The sequence below is a fragment of the Sus scrofa genome, chromosome 7 (genome assembly GCF_054392235.1).
Source record: "Sus scrofa isolate SSC_HxYL_T2T_F1_AM1 chromosome 7, Sscrofa_HxYL_maternal_Yorkshire_Landrace_v2.0, whole genome shotgun sequence".
Classification (NCBI taxonomy): Eukaryota; Metazoa; Chordata; class Mammalia; order Artiodactyla; family Suidae; genus Sus; species Sus scrofa.
This window is the reverse complement of record NC_139389.1, coordinates 111,052,291-111,067,999: the sequence shown is the minus strand read 5'-3', so window position 1 is coordinate 111,067,999 and position 15,709 is coordinate 111,052,291. Positions and strand designations below refer to the sequence as shown.

The following is a 15,709-nucleotide window of genomic DNA, read 5'->3' as shown; positions in this document are numbered from 1 at the left end:
TATGTGATTTCTATGTGTCTTCTATGTGACTGCCAATACCACACTTAGTGTCATAAGGGAACCCCCATATATCCCAAATTGAGGAGCCTACTGTTCTTAGACTCGGGACAATTCTTTGAGCATCTTCTGTTGAACTGTGGAGAAGCTAGCACCATCCCAACCATCCTACCACTTGCTTTGCCTTTTTTTCTCTCTCTTTTTAGGGCTGCACCTGTAGCATATGGAAGTTCCCAGGCTAGGAGACAAATTGGAGCTGTAGCTTCTGGCCTACACCACAGCCAGAGCAACATCAGATCTGAGCCACATCTTTGAACTACACTGCAGCTCATGGCGACGCTGGATCCTTAACCCACTGAGAAAGGCCAGGGATTGAACCTGCATCCTCATGGATGCTCTTCAGGTTCACTACCTCTGAGCCACAGTGGGAACGCCCCACTTGCTGTGGCTTTTGATAGGACTGGCTGAGTCCAAACACTCACCAGCTCCCTAAAGCAGGCAAGGGGCTTCCCTTCCCTATGCTCGGAGCCACCCATCTCCCAGCGACTTCTCTCACAAGGCTGGCTGCCCCCACTCCTTGCTTCTTACCGATAGGGCTTGGCAGAACAGCTCTGCAGATTCTTCCTTGAAGTTATTTCCTGTAGTGAAGGGGGGAGTTAGCCACACTTTCCAGACTAAGGCTCCCTAACCCTCCATATCCTAACCCTGGGAGTCCCTTGCCTTTGGAACAGTCAGACATAGAAAAGGTGGCAAGCGCACAGAGCAAATGTTTGGGCACCGAAGAACACGGGGCGGGGGGCGGGGGGAGGGAAAGGCAATTCATTACCATCTCTTTACCATCCTTCCCTGCTCTCTCTGCTGAGACTGTCCAGGGAGGACCAGGAGTTGGTACACCACGGCATGTGCATCCATGGACAGCACTGACCCCTAGCCTAGTGCCTAAAGTCTGCAACATTATAAAAATGCTAATCCAACTCTACGCAGCAGGGGTGGGACTAGAGGGATGAATGAGGCACTTGCTGTGCACGGAAAATCTGAGAGCGCCCTGCTGCAAAGCTCGGTAATCAAGGCGAGTAATACCTTCATAAAATATTTTGAAATCAAAATCAGTGCAAAAGCCTCTAGGAGGAACCAATGCTAAATAAAGGCAGGGTCTGACCCTGTACTTACCTGGCCAGGCCTCGCTCTCCTCATCCTAATTTGACCCTGTGGGATCTTGCTTTAAAGTGTTGCTATTTTTTTCAACATGATTTGTTTTTGCATTCATTTTGGCTTTAAAAAATTGCATTATGATATTATTTACTTGGTTACTAAAATTTTTTTGTTGCCCCTAAGTGTTGTGGGTGAGGTGAGTGCCTCCCATCTCTTACCCTCACCCAGGCCCTGCTAAGCAATCTAAATCGCTGGTGATTTCTGGGGAAGCAGAGAGGGACAGAGAGTTTGGGGTTGGTAGATGCAAACAATTACATTTAGAATGGATAAGCAGGAGTTCCTGTCGTGGCTCAGTGGTTAACTAATCCGACTAGGAACCATGAGATTGCAGGTTCGATACCTGGCCTCACTCAGTGGGTTAAGGATCTGGTGTTGCTGTGAGCTGTGGTGTAGGTTGAAGATGTGGCTTGGATCCCAAGTTGCTGTGACTATGGTGTAGCTCCAATTAGACCCCTAGCCTGGGGACCTCCATATGCCGCAGGTACAGCCCTAGAAAAACACACACAAAAAAAGAATGGATAAGCAGTGAGGTCCTACTGTGCAGCACAGGGAACTCTGTCCAATCTCTTGGGTTAGAACATGATGGAAGATAGCATTAAAAAAAGAATGTATATACATGTATGACTGGGTCACTTTGCTGTACAGCAGAAATTGAAGGCACACTGTAAATCAACTATACTTTAATAATTTTTGTAAAAAGATAAGGTCTATGTAAAAAAAAATTGGTGATTTCTGGGGAATAAATGACACAGACTCTTATCCTCAAATTTCTCCTTTGAAACATTAATAAACTCTGTGTCTCTAGTACCTAAATAGTTCTTGGCACATAACAGGTGTTCAGTAAATCCTTACTGAATGAATGAATGACCCCACTGAAACACAAATACTTCTTTGGCTGTTTCTGTTACCAGTATAATAGAATGAGATAATAATCTAGCCAATGTATGAAATTAATCCGTTATTCAAATTGTTGTGTTTACATCTGTTTTTACCAATAGTGTATTAGTTGTAAGAGAATCATCTGGGAAGCTTAATAAAATATAGATTCTTAGAACTTTCCCCCTAAATATTCTGATTCAGCAGGCTTGGGACGGGGATGGGAAATTTGTTTATTTACAAAGAGTTTCTATATTAATGTTATTTTAAAGGTCTTAGCCAGTACAACCAGAAAGCTCTCTAGGAGTTGTAAACACTGGGAAGAAAAGAGAAAAACCTCCACTGTTTGCAGATATGATCACCTACCTAAATAATTCAAGAACATTAACAAAATATTAGAACTAGTAAGATAATTTAATATAGTGATTGTTAGTAATATCGATTTACAAAAATTAATAGCTCTGAAACACACCAGAAAGAAAAAACTAGGAAGAGAAACAGGTCAGAAAGTGGGTTTTCCCCCCCTCTTCCTTCCTCCCTCCCTCTTTCCCTCCTTTCTTTCTTTCTCTTTCTTTCTTTTTCTTTTCTTTTTTTTTTTTTTTTTTTTGTCTTTTTGCCTTTTCTAGGTCTGCTTCCCGTGGCATATGGAGGTTCCCAGGCTAGGGGTTGAATCGGAGCTGTAGCCGCCGGCCTACACCACAGCCACAGCAACGTGGGATCTGAGCCGCGTCTGCGACCTACACCACAGCTCACGGCAACACTGGATCCTTAACCCATTGAGCAAGGCCAGGGATAGAACCTGTAACCTCACGGTTCCTAGTCAGATTCATTAACCACTGCGCCACGACCGGAACCCCTCTTCCTTTCTCTTTCTCTCTTTCTTTCTTTTCTTGGCTGCACCTGTCAAATGCGCATGTTCCCTGGCCAGAGATCTGACCATCACTATAGCAGCAACCCAGGCCACTGCAGTGACAATGCCGGATCCTTAACCACTACACCACAAGGGAACTCCTAGAGAGTGATGGTTTGTTAGGTCAGAGAAATCCCCCTAAGGAGATGACCTGTGAGTGGAGATGGGAATGAAGCTGGAGCCATGCAGGTCTCTGGGGTGGAGCCTTTCAAGCAGAGGTGGGACTGTTGGAAAATGAATCAGAAGTTGCTCACCCAGGACAGCTGGGAAGCCAGTGTGGCTGTGGGGAAGGAGCGAGGACGGCTGGAAGAATCCAGCAGAGTGTAGACGCAGTGTTCTGGTCTCTGATAGCAGCAGGACCTGGCCTGGTTCCATTAGACCCTGGACCTCTCTGCCCCGACCCTTCTCTCTGCCTCCTTCCCACTGTCCTCTCCCTCCTCCTCCATGAGCTCACCTGAAAGCCGAAGACTAAAGAGTGAAGAGGTGTTATTCTGGAGGAACTCGGAGAGGATTCTGGCCCCCTCCAGACCAAGATTATTGTTGGAAATATTCTAAAAGGCAAGAGAACACCCATGTATGTAAAAATCTCACCAAAGGGCCCTCATTAACAAATGATTGGGGTTGGGGGTGCTTACATGAGGTCCATGGGCACCAAGGGAGCAGGGGTGGGGTGGGGAGAGCGGGCTGGGGTGCAAGGATGGGAAGGATTAGGGTAGTGCCCAGGGGAGGAGGAGGAGGTGGAGAGGAGCCCGGGCGTTTCTGATGCTTCACCCTGAGCACCAGGCTGGTCTCAGTTTTCTCTGAAGTTGACCTCAATGCCCCAGTTTAGCCCTGGTATTTTAGATGAGCACACTGGGTTTTTTTTCCGCTTTGTTTGGAAAGCCAAGACAGCTTTTTTTGGAGGGCTTGGCATGAAATGACTGAAAAATAAGTTTAGGAGTTCCCGTTGTGGCGCAGCAGAAACGAATCCAACTGGTATCCATGAGGATGTGGATTTGATCCCTGGCCTTGCTCAGTGCATCGGGGATCCGGGATCTGGTGTTGCCACAAGCTGTGGTGTAGGTCTCAGATACAGCTCGGATCCGAGTTGCTGTGACTGTGGTGTAGGCTGGCGCTACAGCTCCGATTCGACCTCTAGCCTGGGAAATTCCTTATGTTGGGTTCGGCCCTAAAAAAGCAAAAAAAAAGAAAAAAGAAAAAGAAAGAAAGAAAGAAAAGAAAGCAAGCAAGCAAAAACAAAAAAAAGAAAAGAAAAATAAGTTTAGACTAAGCAATCATTGCAATTCCCTTCACTGGTTCACAAAGCATGGATCATTGTGCTCGAAAGCAGTAGGGGGCTAAACGGACATAGACCTTTCCCGCTAGTCAGAGGGACTTTATATAAACCAGCCATGATTATCTTAGTTGTCTTTTCCCTTTCCTTTCTTCAGTGTTTAAAATTGTGGTACAATGGACACAGCGCAGCATCAGCCCCCTGACCGTCTGAGGTGTGGGGCTCCGAGGCGTGAAGGACTTCACATCGTAGGTAGCACAACCATCGCCATCGTCGCTGTCCAGGCATATTGTAGTTTATGAAATTATTTCACATTTGTATTCTCTTTAAGAAAGTTCACTTTAAGGCAACTCTAAAGAAATAAGTTTGGGAGTTCCCGTCGTGGAACCTGAAATTCCCGGAAATGAACCTGACTAGCATCCATGAAGACGAAGGGTCGATCCTGCCTCACTCAGTGGGTTAAGGATTCGGTGTTGCCGTGAGCTGTGGTGTGGGTCACAGATGTGGCTCGGATCTGGCGTTGCTGTGGCATAGGCCAGAGGCTGCAGCTCTGATTCAACCCCTAGCCTGGTTTTAGCCCTTAAAAGCCAAGAAAGAAAGAGAGAGAGAGAGAGAGAGAGAGAGAGAGAAGGGAGGAAGGAAGGAAGGAAGGAAGGGAGGGAGGAAGGAAGGAAGAAAAAGAAAAAATAAGTTTGTTCATTTGAGGGCTTATGATGGTTTCTCAGGGTTTCCTACGGGGAACACTGGGTCCCTGGACAGCCTCTCTGGTGTGGCTCTCCTCTGAGAAGAGGGCTAGTCAGAGGGACTTTATATAAATCAGCCATGATTATCTGACTTCCAGAGGAGAGAAGCCCCCAGCCTGATTGCAGCAGAAAGCCTGGAGGTTGGCCTGGGCTTGGGCAGGGGCCTCTGCTTGTCCCGAATGGGTTCTGAGACCCTCAGCACGGGGGTAGGAACTGGCAGAGCAGGGCACAGTACCATCTCCTGGAGGTAGTAGTTCTCCTGTAGCATCTCCACCAGGCTCAAGATACCCTCCTCCATGATACAGTTGTCTGCCAGCTCCAGCGTGAGAACAGTCGTGTTGGACTTCAGCCGCCACAAGGAGAGGGGGAGAGACAGGGGTGGTTGGTGACTTGATCAGGTCCCTGCCCTTGCCCAGAACCCATCGCCTCTCTTGAACACCCCGGCTGCATCAGAGGATACGGAGATGCAAGCTAGCAATTTGAGAGGAGTGGGTGGGAACAGGAGCAAAGTGCAGGGGACAAGCCATCCCAGTGAGTTTTGCTAGGATGATGTGCTTACTCTGGGCACCTCCCTCCCCCCTAAAAGGTTTCCAAGAGGGATTTAGAAGAGGGACATGAAAACAAAGCAGTGAGGCGTTCCCATTGGGCCCAGAGGGTGACAAAGCAAACTAGTATCCATGAGGGTGCAGGTTCAATCCCTGGCCCCTCCCGGTGGGTTAAGGATCCAGTGTTGCCACAAGCTGCAGCATAGGTTGCAGATGTGGCTTGGATCCCGCGTTGCTGTGGCTGTAGTATAGTCCTGGAAACTTCCATATGCTGCAGGTGTGGCCCTAAAAAGCAAAAAAAAAAAAAAAAAAAAAAAAAAAGCCTTGGAAGGGATGAGACACAAGGATGAGCTGAATAGATTTTTTAACTATTTAGCTTCAAGGAGAAAGACCTGTGACTTATTCCAAAATTAAGAAGCATGTGATGTGTTTAATAAGGGTATTTGAGGATAAAGGATTTAGCATGCCTGCTTTCCTTCAGAGGTCTTTCTTCTGGTTCCAGCTTAAGGATTATTGGCACTCTCTGATAGTCAGGGTGTTGCCTCAAGGCTGTTTAGATGAAGCTGAATTTAAATCTTAAATAAATATCTACATCCAAGCTAGTCTGCATTCCCACAAAGAGCAAGACAAGTAGAAATGACTGGCATTGCAGCAGGAGGGACTGGGCTTAGCTCTAACCAGAACTTCTCCACCTGGTTCCTGTGCAGAAAGGCACAGAGAACAGACATGTCTTTGGATGTGAGTCTTATCAAAGCACACAAAACAGTGAGAGAAGTAGCAAGTGATAGGAACTCTTGCTCCAGGCAAAGGGAAAGTGTGACGTGCATGCAACTGCGATGCAGAATGGTCCTCCAGGGCCATTGTGAAGTATCTTCTGGCTTTGGCTCTGGGTTAAGGGAGGGCAGGGTTGGTGGCAAAATGCAGTCATGTTCAAAGGCAAGTGAGATGGCTCAGCAACAACCACCCCTCTCGGCCCCGAGTCTAGGTGTCATTTAGCAGGAACACAGGCTGAAGGACCACCTCTGAGTCGTCCCGGGGACCAGCTCAGCGTGTGATGCAGCGGGCAGCCTGATCACCAAGTCCATCCCCATTCATTTCACACGGGCGAGTATCTGTCACCCTCTGTGCTCACTGCTGAGAAAACAGGGATGAACAGAGACCATTCCTTCTCTCCAGGGGCCCACAGCCTACCAAGTCCAAAGGCATGGAGCTGGCAGAGGAGGGACAGACCCAAACAGATATGACAATCCCTCCTCTTGGGGGGCTCTTCATCTAAGCTAGGGAAGCACAACATGTAAGAAGTTAAACAGTACCAAAGATAAGTAAAAGTTCAGTCCACCAGAATGTCACAATGATTAATTGTCAAGTTGGAGATACAGAGAATCAGAGAAGAAAATCTCCTCCTAAACAGAAACTGCTGCTCCTGAGAGACAAGTGGCCCACGTCCTGAGTGGATCTCATTAGTATTCACTTTTTCCACGAAGCTCATAAGGCAACGGTGCATTCCTAACACTTCATTAATCAGTCTTTCAACACTCCATAAATTTCAAGATGGCTTTGTTCTTCCTCTGCTCCCCCCGCCACCGCCCCCCACCCGCCCCCGCCGCCCAGAGCGGCACCGTCTCCTGTCATGTAACTTCTTGATGGGCATGTGCTAAGTGCAAATGTGGTTATAGTTCCAAAATTGAGTGCTTTTTAAAAAATCAAACTTTTTCTTTACTGTCCAAAGTGAACAAACACTGTAGTGCTGACACACACTTGTTAACGTTTCTATTTTCCTGGGATGGGAGTCGGTTTTGTGTATAATCAGTTACCATTACAGAAAGCTATGCTGAATTCAAGGTCAAGTCCTCGTTCACTTATGCCAAGTCGAGAGAGCACATTATTCCTTTGGGAACCCATGATCCATTCCACAGTGTGATCTTGAAGAATTACAGATAGTATGGCCAAAGGCAGACATCAAATGGAATGGCTCAGTAAAGGTGAACTTTGAAACTGAGACCTGGCTGACATTTTGTATTGTGTTCTTTCATTAGCATTTGAGCCAAACCCAGACTAGTCACTTTTTCCAGGGCCAGCTGGCTGGTGCCTCTGCTTCCTGAATAGGGAAGAGTTTAGACTGTGAAGGCCTGGGTCTCCAGCAGCCTCCTTGCCAAGAGCTAATGGGGCAGCCATGCCCGTTGGGGAAATCAAGCAGAGCCTAGGGCAAGGTGGGCAGAGAGGATGAGTTCAGGGTCCCACCGCAGTGCGGTTCTGACTCTTGGGCCCACCACGCTGTCAAGCCCCCACCTCTGCCAGGCTTCATGTGTCCCCACTGGCATGCTCACCACCAGGGCTATAGCAATAGCTTTGGTACCGTGGGGGCCCAGCCCATGGTGGTTGAGGTTCACGTAGGGCTCCTCCATGTTCCGGATGAAGTAGGACACAGGCACGACGCCCACCAGTCTGCATGCTTCCAGGTACAGCTCCTTCTGTCCAGTGGTGAACAATTTCTCAGTATCTGTGGAAGCAGAGGCGAGCAGATGAGGTGAAGTTTCTCTTCCACCTTTGCTGTATCTCCCTCCTCACCCAGACCGCATTCAATTCTGACGGTGTCCCCTCTGCCTGAGGACCTGTCCCCCGGGGTGGGTGCTCCAGCTCCCACTGAAGTCAGCACGTGGTGGGAGACCCGAACTCCAGAAAGCCCTGTGGACGCCTCCCTTTGGGTAAGAGAGAAGACCCCTGGTTTTAGGACCCAAGCAACAATGTGCCCCACCCCCACCTTCCTGGGTTGGCTGCATCCAGGGACCAGTCACACAGATGTCTGGTCACATCCTTGCCAGCCTCAGGCCAGCTTTGAAGGCCAATCGGACAAAAAGCCGGGGGTTTGTGATGGCTAAGGGAGCAGTTTTAGTTTCACTACCACTTTAAAATGTGAGCTACAAACAAAGTTTTATTAAAGATTTAGAGACAAATCAACTAGAAAAAGCCCAAGTTGGACAGAGTAGGCTTCTGAAGGCAGCAAACCAGTGAAAGATGGTGAGACCCCCAATTCTGTTCAGAAACAAACTTGCATGCAAGTGGGTTTGCTTCATTCAAAGACTTGCTGGTCATCTTTCCTCACAAAAAGGACTGCATCCCTACTTTACCACTGACTGAGCTGGCCCCAAATCACACACAGCGGATCAGCGCTTAAATCAGCACACAGAATGGGGGCTGCACTTTTCCATTCCAACATCTGGGGGGCTTTTTTTTTTCCCCTCAGGCTTTAGATGAGCCTGGCTCTTAGGTGGTGGGCAGTGGGCCTTCCTGGGTTCTGATGCCCCGAGGCCGTGTCCTCATTAAGCAAGCTCTGGAGACGCAGGCCTTCCCATGGCCAGCTGGGGTCTAAGCCTTCTTCTGTTTTTCCTTCAGACCCCAGGGCCTTTGGCCAACCCACCCCAACTGTTTCTAAGGCAGACAATGAGAGCTTTGTTGGTGAAAGGACCTCTTCTTTGCAAGGAAGTTGCTTTTGCAGGCCAGGCTACAAACAGGCCTTCTCTTCCAGGCGGCTGCAGATCAGGGCTGCTCAGCTCTGCACGCTGGACATTTGAATTGGATGATTCTCTGTTGGGAGGGGCTGTCCCTCACAGTGTAAGATCTTTAGGAGGCTTCCTGACCTCTAACTGTGAGATGCCAGTAGCATCCCCCCACCCCAGTGTGCCCAACGTCCCTGGGGTGCAAAATGGCCTGTTGCCTAGAACAGCAGCGCGTGGTGGGCGACCAGCTTCTCCCTTCACTCCCTCTTCTGAAACCTCACCACCGGTTTGCTGTTCTCGCCCGGGCTCATGTCTCAGGCCAACCCCGGAAGCCCTCCTGCCCCATTCCCAGCATCTCAGCACCAGCCACAGGGGCACCAGAGGCTGGAGGGGCTGAGCCCTCAGTCACCATACAGCCCAGAATAGCTGGCACCAAATTCAGTCTTTAGGGGTTTCTGTCCCCACCCCACCCCCCACCACACACACACACACACACACACACACACACACACACACACACACACACTTGGATTTCTTAGGGAAAATGTGGCACTCTGAAGCAGGGGGAACAAAAACTCTCATGTGAGCAGAGGAAGGTCTCCAGGAGGCAAGGTGGACCACAAATACTCCAGGACCCCTGGAGGATGGAATACGGAAGGCAGATGGACAAGGTGGGGAGAATGTGGGATCAGCAAGCTCGTGGTGGCCTTGGGCAACTCACCCAATCTTTCTAAAGCAGGTAATAAGGTCTAACTCCTGGGACTATTGCAAAGGTGACAAGATGCCCAATGTGGAAACCCTCGGAAAATCAGAAATGCCTGATCCAGCTTCCAACAAGCGGATGTGACCCCTCTAATCACAAGGCCGGTCACAAGCATGGGACAGCCTGGAGGAGGACATGGCATCAAATCGAGCACAGGTGCTTCTGCCACAGTCCCTCTCAGCACTTCCACCAGGCAGAGCCAGGGCCCCCTGGGGAAACCTGTTTCTCCAGCTTTTGAGGAAGGAGTGAGCCAGCACCCCCCTCCCCACCAACCCTCTAAGGCCCACACTCACCTTCAATCTCGAGGTCTGTTTCTGAGCTCTCCTGGCCCGGCTTCTCTTTTTCGACAACCGTGGGGGCTTCAGCCTCACAGTAGAGTGTTTCGTCACTGCTCTGCGATGCTGACACAGTGTCACCCTCATCTGGAAGAAAAGTTCATCCCTTGATTCTGGAAATTAAACCCACTGGCCTTTCATGTGAAGCCCACCACTGGTCTCCCCGTGCCTCTGTTCTGCTCGTTTGTGACCAGGGTCCTGGCTGCAGCCTTTGTCCCCCAGCCCCACATGGCTCAAGGCGCCAAGGGACAATAAACCGTGTTCAGCCCTGCCGGTGGTGGGGGGTAGGGCTCCACCCCACAAGCCCTCCTTTCGACACAGAGCGGCCTCCTCTTGTGCTAAAGCCCCCTCGTGTTCCCTGGAGACTCGCTCCTGTGTTGGGCCTGCTCTGGACACTGGCTACTTGCTCTCTAGTTTCCTTCTTTTCGGCTTTGGGTGGGGTTCAGGGTCTGCTTTACTCTTTCAGGGAAAGGACATACGTCGCTGCCTAGGCTTCCTCATTGGCAGGCACAGACGGTGCTGCGGAGGGCAAGGGGCAGGGAGGTAGCTTGTTCAAATATAAAACAAAACAGAACAGGAGCAGTCCTGGGGAGCAAGAGGGATAACTTGCTTCCTAAGAGGTTGGCCTAGCTTCTCTTCCTTCCAATCCAAATTCATGACCATGCAGAAGGAAGGGCTTGCAAATCTCCCTGTGGTTGAAACTAATTGCTGTGATTAAATACATGTGTCCTGGGCTTCCCTCACATCAGTCCGCTGCACTGGCTAGATGGGATTTTTTTTTCTGCCATTACGCCACTGATCTGAAACCAGCCCTGGGCTTCTGCAAGCCACACCAAAGGACCAGGGCTAGTCTTCTTATGCTGGCAGGATGCAACGGTTTGGAAAGCCAGGCTGCCCCACCAGGTAGCCTGTCAAAACTCAGCCGACCTCCTCCTTGGGTGGGCAAAGCATTCCTGGTAGGGATCCCATCTTGACCACCCAGGTTCTAAGATTGAAGTTTGTATCCTTCTCAGCCCTTGTCCGTAGACCCAAGCTCCAACATTTATTTCCCAGCCTGTAAGACAAGTTCTGTGTGATAAGGGGTGGAAGTAGCAGAGGTCTGAAAGATGACATATGGCCACTTAACCATCAAACGTAGCTATCAAAAAGTGCCAATATCTGATTTTCCTCATTAGCTAAACAGTTTTAGAATTCCATCCAACCAGTGGAATGTTGGTAAATATTTAACAGCTCTCCAGGAAAAAAAAAAAAAGAAAGAAAGAATTCTGACTTGTAGTAGTAGCCAATTCAGGTGGTGTAAATATTCCCAACACGGCTGATTTCCAAATCCTAACATGACATTGACCAGCTCGCAGAATGAAAATCAAAGTCAGCCAGAGTTGGGATGAGCTGATTCCAGCACAGCATTGCATCCATGCCCTATTTGGCAAGTCCTGAAGTGCAGTCAAAGTCACATAGCCTCCCAATTCTAGAAGGTCCCAGGAGAGGAGGGAAGGGGGCTTTAGGATCCCTAGGCATTACACTGGTCACTAGGCATTACACTGAGGCAGCCAGAAGGGCCTGAGTGGTGAGAAATAGGATGCCTTTTCACCTTTTGTCTCAGGCTCAAGAGGTTCATCATTGTCCATGGTGCCAGGGCCCTCTCGGGGGCCGCTGCCAGCTTCTTGCCACCTTTCTGCTGCTTCCCCAAGAGACCACCTGTCCATTCCACACTGTCTTAAACTTTGAATACCCTACCCTCACCTACACAGATCCCGGGGGCAGGGGGCCTGTAGTTAACCTTTCATCCCAGCAAGCTCCAGGGAGAGTGGGCCTTGGAGGGACATGTGTGGATTTGACCCCAACTCTGTCTGGGAGAGGTAGCTACTTCTCAGGATCATCAAGGAGAAAGGTACAGCTCTATTCTGAGAGCCCCGTCCAGAGGATGCCCACCCACATGTGACTTTATGACTTAGGACCCACTTTCATTTCATCTGCAACATTCCATGACCTCATGCAGTCATTGTGATCCACGTGGGCGGACCTGGCAACAGCAAGCCTCCCACCCTCTTGGTGGCTCTGGCAGTCATCTTTTCTCTTATGTCCGCTGGGGCCAAGCCCAGGTTTGACTGTGAGTGTGCAGGTGCTGTGGGGGAGCCTCTCAGTGGAGCTGTATTTCTGTCTGAGTCAGGACCAAACCCAAGCCCCTTAATTAGGTGACTGTGAAGAGCCGCCACCATGTTCTTCTCTCAAGGTGGTTGTGCTTCAGGTACGAAGTATTTCAGTGATGGGTGAGGTCGGTTTTCTTCTTCCCAGTTCTTCTTCCTTTTTTCTTTCCCCCTTGGGAGAATATCCTCAACCTTGGAGCAGAAGATCAAAAGCAAAGCACGACAAACATATGTTCCATCACTACAATTTGTTGCAGCCAAAGCATTATTCAAACTACTGGGCTGCCTAACTTGAAACCAACTCAACCATCATTCCCACGCTTGGCTGTTTTCACATGTCTTGGAGTTGAAGTTCACTTGCAGTTTACTGTCAAGAGAATCTGGAGGCGTGTTTGTTCCTTCTTGATAAGCTTACAGCACTTCAACAGGCAGGTCAGTGACTGGAGGGCTTGGGGCATGAAAATCCCTTTTTGCCACTCAGAAGAATGATGAAGATCTGGGAATTTGTGTAGGGAAAACAGTTAGAACCTCGGATTGAAAGAAATATATAAATCCGAGCCATCACACATTCCTTCAGGCATTCATTCCGAAAAGTATTTATGGAGCACCTATTGTGTACAAGGCACTGAAACAGGCACCATCGTGGGGAGGGTTGGACCTTTCGACCCATGCGTAATGCAAGATAGAAATTGACAGAGCCACCCCTGGGTTGTGGGAGTCCTGGGTAGATACTCTGGGCAGAGGTCCTATTCAAAGGAACAATTCGAGCCACCCTAAATCAGCTTGGCAACATCATTCTAGTGGTCCAATCTCATGGGGTTCCATGAAAGAAATACCCATCAGGCCAGAGGGAGTGATCTCAGATCTGGGATGACTTGATAAGCACAAACCCTGAAGAACCTTGGGATATCCGGTCAATGCCATGCAGGTGCAGAGAATAAGGAATTGTCCTTAAAGGAGAAAAATGGGGACCAGAGAGTATGTAGATCTTAGTTTAAGTTTTGGGTGCTCTGCCTGGACAATACCATGTGGTCTCTGATACCAAAGGTGAATTAGAAAATTTGGAGGAAGCACGTCCAATAGCCGCTGGGGAGAGGCGCCGCTCGCCTGGGTCTAAGGGCGGTGCTGGGAACTGATAAGGGTCTCGAGGGAGATTCTCTGGAAGTTCAAGGGAGGGTGATGTTTTTTCACGCTGGGAGCATCCAGGGGCCCTGGATAAGCAAGGGTGGGGAAAAGGCAATTCTGGGAATGCAGGCTAAAGAAAGCAGCAGAACCCAAAATAGATTTGGAGGAGTAAAAAGTGCTAGAGTAGTAGGGAAAATAGAGGCCCCGGGACCACAGCCGTTTTAGAGATATATTCCAGTGCAATTAAAATGCAATAGGGGGTGTTCCTGTCATGGCTCAGTGTAAACAAATCTGACTAGTATCCTCACCAGAGGACACAGGTTCAATCCCTGGCCTCACTCAGTGGGTTAAGGATCCAGCAGTGCCGTGAGCTGTGGTGTAGGTTGCAGACGCAGCTCAGAGCTGGCGTTGCTGTGGCTGTGGTGTAGGCTGGCTGCTGTAGCTCCGATTTGACCCCTAGCCTGGGAACCTCCATATGCCGCAGGTGTGGCCCTAAAAAGGCCCCCCCCCCCAAGGCAATAGAGGAGTTCCTGTTGCGACTCAGCAGGTTTAGGACACAACGTTGTCTCTGTGAGGATGTGGGTTCAATCCCTGACCTCATTCAGTAGATTAAGGACCTGACATTGCCATAGGTCACAGATGTGGCTCGGATCCAGTGTTGCTGTGGCTATGGAGTAGGCTGCAGCAGCTCCAATATGACCCCTGGCCCAGGAATTCTATATACTGCAGGTGTGGTCATAAAAAGAAAAAAAAAAAAAAAAAGGGAATAAGGAGTCTTTGAAGGTTGTTAAATAAGAATGTGACTTAATCATAGCTTTATATTGGTGGACAGCAATATATATATATATATATATATATATATATATATATTTGCATAAAAGTCAATTCTAGGGAAATAAAAATGCTTAAGAACCATAATTAAAATTTTTATATCTTTTGGGAGTTCCTGTTGTGGTGCAGCAGAAATGAATCTGACTAGGAACAATGAGGTTACAGGTTCGATCCCTGGCCTCACTCATCGGGTTAAGGATCTGGCGTTGCCATGAGGTGTGGAGTAGGTCACAGACGCAGCTCAGATCTGGCATTGCTGTGGCGTGGCGTAGGCCAGCAGCCACAGCTCTGATTGGACCCCTAGCCTGGGAACCTCCATATGCCGCGGGTGTAGCCCTGAAAAGAAAAGAAAAAAAAATTATAACTTTTAAAAAATCATGAAAAGTAATAAAGGCAATTTCTTTTATATACTATTATTTTAAAAATCTATTATTTAAAAGTATCCTTTTTTATTTTATTTATTTATTTATTTATTATTATTATTTTTTTTTTTTGTCTTTTGTCTTTTGTTGTTGTTGTTGTTGCTATTTCTTGGGCCGCTCCCGTGGCATATGGAGGTTCCCAGGCTAGGGGTTGAATCGGAGCTGTAGCCACCGGCCTATGCCAGAACCACAGCAACTCGGGATCCGAGCCGCGTCTGCAACCTACACCACAGCTCATGGCAACGCCGGATCGTTAACCCACTGAGCAAGGGCAGGGACTGAACCCGCAACCTCATGGTTCCTAGTCGGATTCGTTAACCACTGCGCCACGACGGGAACTCCTCCTTTTTTATTTTTATTTATTTTAGGGCCACACCAGTGGCATATGGAAATTCCCAGCCTAGGGGTCAAATTGGAGCTACAGCTGCTGGTCTACACCACAGCCACAGCAAGGTGGGATCTGTGCTGCGTCTGCAAACTACGCCACAGCTCAAGGCAAAGCCACATCCCTGATCCACTGAGTAAGGCCAGGGATTCTCATGGACTAGTTGGATTCATTTCTGCTGCACCACAACGGGAACTCCCCAAAATATCCTTTTTTAAATTAAAGGAATAATTTTAGATGACTAAAAATGTACAAAAACAGCAGAGTTCCCATATGCTCTTCACACAGCTCCCCCTTATGTCAACATCTTACATTACCATAGAGAAATGATCAAAATTAAGAAATTAATATTGGTACTCTGCTATTAACTAAACTACAGACAGTTTTTGTATTTTACCAGTTTTTTCCATTAACGTCTCTTCTCTGTGCCAGAATCCAATCCACATTGCATCATCAGATCTGTCAATCTCTTCAAATCTCTGACATTTCTTCAGTCTTTGTCTTTCATGACCTTGACACTTTTGAAGAGTTGTAGTCAGATACTGAAGAGACTGCTCCTCAATTTAGGTTTGTCTGATGTTTTGTCATGATTACCAGGGAGGGTCCCAGGGTTGCTGTGCCCTTCTCAGTGCATATCAGGGATATATG

At 48.5% G+C, this 15,709-nt stretch overlaps 2 protein-coding genes across 2 annotated transcripts in view; one reads left to right on the top strand and one right to left on the bottom strand.

The window, feature by feature from the left end:
- The window catches only part of LRRC74A (leucine rich repeat containing 74A), a 30,579-nt gene extending 18,800 nt beyond the window's left edge, over positions 1–11,779 (bottom strand). The window contains 6 exon segments of the mRNA XM_084969871.1: positions 586–635; positions 3,450–3,546; positions 5,247–5,354; positions 7,884–8,056; positions 10,110–10,238; positions 11,743–11,779. Of these exon segments, the coding sequence (XP_084825997.1) occupies positions 586–635; positions 3,450–3,546; positions 5,247–5,354; positions 7,884–8,056; positions 10,110–10,238; positions 11,743–11,779 (594 nt within the window).
- Positions 11,780–12,148: 369 nt separating this feature from the next.
- Positions 12,149–15,709, top strand: part of ANGEL1 (angel homolog 1) — a 40,730-nt gene continuing 37,169 nt past the window's right edge. The window contains exon 1 of the mRNA XM_084969869.1: positions 12,149–12,730. The gene's annotated coding sequence lies outside the window, so the exon portion shown is untranslated. The remainder of the gene's footprint in view (positions 12,731–15,709) is intronic.